The sequence below is a fragment of the Myotis davidii genome, unplaced genomic scaffold, assembly GCF_000327345.1.
Source record: "Myotis davidii unplaced genomic scaffold, ASM32734v1 scaffold471, whole genome shotgun sequence".
NCBI classification, from domain to species: Eukaryota; Metazoa; Chordata; class Mammalia; order Chiroptera; family Vespertilionidae; genus Myotis; species Myotis davidii.
The window spans coordinates 1883820-1890047 of record NW_006283354.1 but is presented as its reverse complement, the minus strand read 5'-3'; the positions used below and the strand labels follow the sequence as shown (position 1 = coordinate 1890047).

The 6228-nt window shown below is 33.7% G+C and overlaps 1 protein-coding gene across 1 annotated transcript in view; it reads right to left on the bottom strand.

The window, feature by feature from the left end:
• Positions 1-869: 869 nt before the first annotated feature.
• CDKL3 (cyclin dependent kinase like 3) overlaps positions 870-6228 on the bottom strand; it is a 40418-nt gene continuing 35059 nt past the window's right edge. Inside the window, exons 10-13 of the mRNA XM_015563574.1 lie at positions 5255-5417; positions 4350-4447; positions 2103-2197; positions 870-1196 (exon numbers count right to left, since the gene is read on the bottom strand). Coding sequence (XP_015419060.1) covers positions 2144-2197; positions 4350-4447; positions 5255-5417 — 315 coding nt within the window. The 3' untranslated portion in view covers positions 870-1196; positions 2103-2143. The remainder of the gene's footprint in view (positions 1197-2102; positions 2198-4349; positions 4448-5254; positions 5418-6228) is intronic.

The window sequence follows — 6228 nt, the reverse complement described above, 5'->3', positions numbered from 1 at the left end:
CTCCATCCCACTCTCTAAAAATCAATGGAAAAATAATCTCAGTTGCCCTAGCCGGTTTGGCTCAGTGGATAGAACATCGGCCTGGGGACTGAAGAGTACCAGGTTTGATTCCAGTCAAGGGCATGTACCTTGGTTGCAGGCACAATCCCAGTAGGGGGTGTGCAGGAGGCAGCTGATAGATGCTTCTCTCTCATTGATGTTTCTAACTCTCTACCCCTCTCCCTTCCTCTCTGTAAAAAATCAATAAAATATATTTTAAAAAAATAATCTCAGTTGAGGATTAACAAAAAAATAATTAAAAATAAAGTAGAACAACAAATTAATGTTTCTCTAAAATAAAAATGTAATTAATAAAAGAGATAATATTATAATGCAAATTATGCTTTCCTTTGTTTTTCATGTTTACTTTTAATAAATAAAAAATCAAATAGTGTTCTGGTAAAACACCAGATAATCCCATTTTATTGGTTTTTTGTTTGTTTTTTAAGAATAGGACAATTGAGAATTTTGGCACTATTCTTCTTTTGGGTTGTATATAATTGGGTTTTATCAGATAAAAACGGTTTATAGCACATAAAAAGCACTATCTGATGGAACTAGAAAACTGAAAGAGTGCTGGTAGTTGTTTATAAGGATAAAAGAATTTAACACTTGAATATCATATAATTTGCAGATATTTTAAAAATATTATAAATACTTTCACAGCTGACTAACAGAACATATGTTTAATCATTTAATGTTAATGAACAGCTTTTAGAACAATGGGTCAGATATTTCATGAAGAACTCACTTCAGAAAGCCTGAGCATCTTAGGGAATAATTGACATTTAAAGTGATATGACTAGCAGAGGGCAGAGATCAGTCTAAGTACAGTGTGTCCTATGACAGGATGTGTTACCTACTCAGTAATCATGGCAAGTAAAGAGGCAGAAAGACAGATGACTTTAATTCCAAATCAGAGCATCACATCAACAGAATTCTTAGAAGAAAGATGAAAACAGTGAATGGTTTGCTAACAAAATGAAGTGGAATGATGCTAATGCAGATGAATGGCCTACTTACAGCTCGTTACATTTCTACTGTATATAAAATAAAAAGGGAAGACTTGCCAATTTGTATTTTAAGATTTAAAAGACGCTACCCCCAAAAAATCTGCTCCTCTTCAAATTCTTCTCCGAACAATGGCCATCTCCACCCTAAAATTAGAAACCAAGCCAGTAAGAACCAGAGATAAGAATGTAAATATATATTGCCAAAACTTTACCTATTAATGTTAAATTATATGTAACAACATATTCTATTAAACTACTAAATGATAAACATGCTGGTCAAGACAGAAGATTTGCTTCAATGCTTTGCTCAATTTCCATCCTTATTAAACACAACCTTCATGATATGTTTAAATGCTATTCCAGAATGTTCAGCGTAGAAGCAAACCCATGTTTCATTCTTATCAAATATATTTGTTTGCTCAGAAATATTTGGTGCTCCCAGACATTGGGATCTTATTTTATTTTACATTAAAAAATTTTTCCTTCTGTAATTACAAAGTTTTGAGCCTAAGCTAATCAAACATGACTGAGATAATTAATGTATCATTAAAATTATATGACTTGCCCAGCTGGTGTTGCTCAGTGGATTGAGCATCATCCCATGCACCAAGAGGTCACTGGTTTGATTCCCAGTCAGGGCAGATGATCCAGTTTCAGGTTTTGGGTTTGATCCCCAATTGGGAGGTGCAAGAGGCAGCCAATCGATGTTTCTCTCTCATCAATGTTTCTATTTCTCTCTCCCTCTCCCTTCCTCTCTCTTTAAAATAAATAAAAACATTAAAAAATAAAAATAAATTAATTAAAATTATATGATGTAGTTTTATTAGGATGTACCAGTCAGGCAGTTTTTTAATATATATAATTTAATGTTCAAATTAAAAAAAATTTAAAGATTAATAAATTTAAAAACAAATTTAGGTGAATATATATATAGTTATATAGTTATATACACACACACACACACACACAGAATTTATTATATATTTGTAGAATTATCTAGTAGCATTTTTTGCATGTAATATTAAAAAAAGGATTTTTTAAGAACCATACAGTGATTCTGGGATTCCCTGAATTTTCAGCTGCTGCCTTTTCTATTCTGCATCTGGCAGGTTCTTCTTCCTTTCAGTTTGTGCATTTCCTGTATTCTAAAAAGTAAATAGAAACAAGGATCTTAACTGAGGAAATGGTGAGTCTTTGGCTAAGGAAATATAGCCACAGATAAGTACTTGTACTTTGCACCTGGAGGCTGTTTCATAAGATTCAGGGAGACTATCTAGCAAAGTATCCTCATTATCATCATGAAACAGAACTGAAGGTAATTTCTGTATGGGCTCTTATCTCTCTTCCTAATACACTCTTTAGCAGTAATTTCGGGTTTCTCTCTAGATCACAGAGTCTATTCAATGCATGCACGCACTATTTCAGCAGACATTTAAGATGCCTAAAGAGTTTAATGTACAACTGCGAAGTGCCTGGATCTGATTAGGTCATTCAAAAACAAGTCAATGACAGAGCAAAGAATAAAACAAATAAGTTGCTAGTACCTCTTATATTTTTAAAAACATGTGATATTCTTTTCTGCTCTAAACTAACAAACTACCAACTCAAAATTTAGGAAATATTCTTAATTCTGACATTAATTTATTAAAAGTGTCTAGAATAGCCTTAGATGCAATTTCAGTCACTTGTCAAAACTGCATTTGAAGGGGAATACAAATAAAATACAATCACCATTGATAACTTCTGGTTATTTCTTTTTTAATTTTTTCTGATAACTACAACCGTTTCAAGGTCATTCTTAAAAATGCCATCTTTTTAGAAGTTCTACACCATATGAGCAAGAAGGAATTTTCCCTTTCTATTTACTTCTGTATTTTAAAATTACAGAACTATCTTAAGAGTTCTTTTCTTTTTGCATTGGCATGTAATTGTAGTTCCAAAGGGGTTCTCTGAGGACAGAGGGATAAATACATAATAGCACATTACTAACATGCCCAAACTCAGGAGCCCTAACTCACCAATCATTCAAAATATGTGCAAATGGTGTGCTGTTCAACATCAAGTCACCCAAGTTTAAAGCAACCTTATTACTTTTTATAATTAACTAAAAGATGACCACTAACGGCTTTCATGTTCTAGCTAGAAAATTTCTCCTTTCTGCAAAATAAACTGGAGAGCTCTTAACATGTTCTAGGCCAAGAATAAAATATAAATGTCACAAAAAGTATATCTAACAATGTCGATAACTGTTTTACTTGAATGTTGTAGAGATTGAACAGACTTAGTTAAAATACCTTCTTAAGTAGTTTCAGATCAGAGTTTCTTTATTTTTCTAATTTACTCAAATTTCCTTGATAGGGATGTGCTAATTTTATCATGAATAAAAATGTAATCAAGCTCTGGGCTGTGTGGCCCAGTTGGTTGGGTGTTGTCCTGTGCACTGAAAGGCTGCTGGTTCCATTCCCAGTCAGAGCACGAGTCCGGGTTGGGGGCTTGATCCCCAGCAGGGGGCATGCAGGAGGCAACCCTCTCATAACAATGTTTCTTTCTTTTCCTCTCCCTTCCTCTTTCTAAAAATCAGTGAACTATTATTTTTTTAAATGTAATCATTTTTTTTTTTAAATAAGAAACTGGGATAACAAAGTTGCTGACCTCCCGAAAACAGAAGGCTAACTATGTGATTTAATTCAGTGGGTGCTCTGCACAATCCCCTTCTTTCAAAAGAATACGTTTAGAGAGTATTCATTTGGATGTTTAGGGCTTTAGATTTCCAAATAAAATTCAAGACTCTCTCTGGTGGGTCGGGGCTGGGACATTTCAACAAGATTATATGATAACTAGCTAAGAGCAAATATTTGTGAAAATAGGACAGCAGGTAGACAGAAGATATTTGAGAACAAATTGGAGGGGAAAAAAACCAGGAAGAGGCTCAAGACAAATCTGTTCTTGTGGCCAGTATAACCATAAGTTTATACCATTATTCATTTCCTCTGGCATAGGTTACTTGTCCAGTGCTTGGTAATACACATAACACATACTTCTTTCCCTGAATACAATATTCTAATCACTTCAACATTCAAATAAAGGCTGGTATTCACTACCCTCCCCCGCAAAAAAGTTATAAAACCTTTAGTAAGTAGTTATTCTGGAAATATATATATAGGTTTCTCAACTTCAAAGATTACAGAATTTTTAATTTTTACATAACTTTCCAATGATAATAACTAAATTTACACATCAAGTCAAGGATTCTAAACAGCATTCCTTAGTTAAAGCTATAAACAAAAACTGTTTTACCTCTTGTTTTTCTTGATTTTGGTCCACATTAAGTAAAGTTGGTATTTTAGATGAATCTGTTTTCTTTGATTCCTTCTTCGGCACTTTTATCTGTTTAACTTTTGCAAAAATATATACAACAATAACAACTTACTATTCTTCATGAAAATTTTACTTTCCTTTTTAAGAGTTTCAAATGGAAATTCTGATGCCCACTTAAGTCAGTTCCTCACTTAATTGAAAAGGAACTAAACAAATTATGAGTTGTAATGGTAAAATGCACCACTCATAAATTATTTGTTTTATCACTTTACAAGTAATATATCATTAAAAGAATACATGTATTTTTTAAATTCTGAGTATAACTGTCAAATGGATCGGATAATTCCTCTTGAACTATGCAAGTACTATATTCTTGCTATTATATTAAGTTTTCACAAGGTGTCACTGTTCTTCAAAGAACCTAACATTTACTCTGCCAAAGATGAGTTTCATTTTAAGAAATCAATACCTGTTAAAAATCTTAATCTACTAATTCCATGGATTCCTGAAGCTCATATATAATTCCTGCCATTATATGGCAAATAATCATGGGTAAACATAGGAAACTGATTTGTTCCAGATCATATACTGAACCAAAACCACCTTCTTCAAATACTGTTCTTAACATTTCAACAATACTAAGCTAATAAAATATTTAACTTCTAAAGTTTTCTTAACCTTTCTTTAAAATTTTCTCACTTACTTCTCACCCCTTATTTGATGATGGGGGTTGGGGGAGGGCATCCTCATCTGCTGAAAATATTTTTCACAGTAATTTACTATTTTCTACTTAAATCACGCTATAACGTGCAAGTTATGTAAGAAAAAAGGCTTTGTGAAAGATAACATTGGGAGATTTGTAATGCTGTGCAACAAGTATGTACCTTCCGTTCTTTTTATCTCACTTGATTGTATTATGAAAGGCAATTTGGGGAAATGGAATTCTCTCCTGTCAGGTCTGGAGAAATGCAGCTTCCTTTTATTTCCACTTGCCATTTGGTCACTTTGACTTGTCCGCTCACTGAATACACCTTTCTCCATCTGGTTCTAAACAAACAAATAAGCAAGAGTTAATTTGAAGAAAAATGTGTAAATATTCAATGACAAGCCTAGAATTATTAGCCATTCAGATGGTATAAAGACAGTGGTCAGCAAACTGTGGCTCGTGAGCCACATGCGGCTCTTTGGCCCCTTGAGTGTGGCTCTTCCACAAAATACCACGTGCGGGCGTGCACGTACAGTGCGATTGAAACTTCGTGGCCCATGCGCAGAAGTCAGTACTTTGTGGAAGAGCCACACTCAAGGGGCCAAAGAGCCACATGTGGCTCGTGAGCCGCAGTTTGCTGACCACTGGTATAAGGTATGCATAGCAATGCCTTCTAAGAGAGAATACCAATAAATATATAAACAAATTAAAGTTCAATAAAAGTTTCATAAAGCAACATTATTTTTAGCATATTGAACATTCTGAGAATAATAGTCTTGATCATGAGAACCACAATCTTAACTGCTAATTTTTAATCCTATTCATTATACTCTGACTTTGGACAAATTGCTTCAATTCATTTTATTAAAAATTTACTTTTCTAGCCCTCACCAGTGTGGTTCAGTTGGTTCAGCATCATCCCATGCACCAAAAGATAGCAGGTTCAATTCCCAGTCAGGGCACATGCCCATGTGGTGGGTTCAATCCCCAGTAAAGGTGCATATAGGAGGCAACCGATCAATGTTTCTCTTTTTCTCCCTCTTCCTTCTTCTCTCTCTAAAATAAATAAAAACATATTGTTATTTTTTAAAATTATTTTTCAATTTAAAAATAATGTGCTCTGGACACTGGGAAAACCCAAAGAAAATAAAT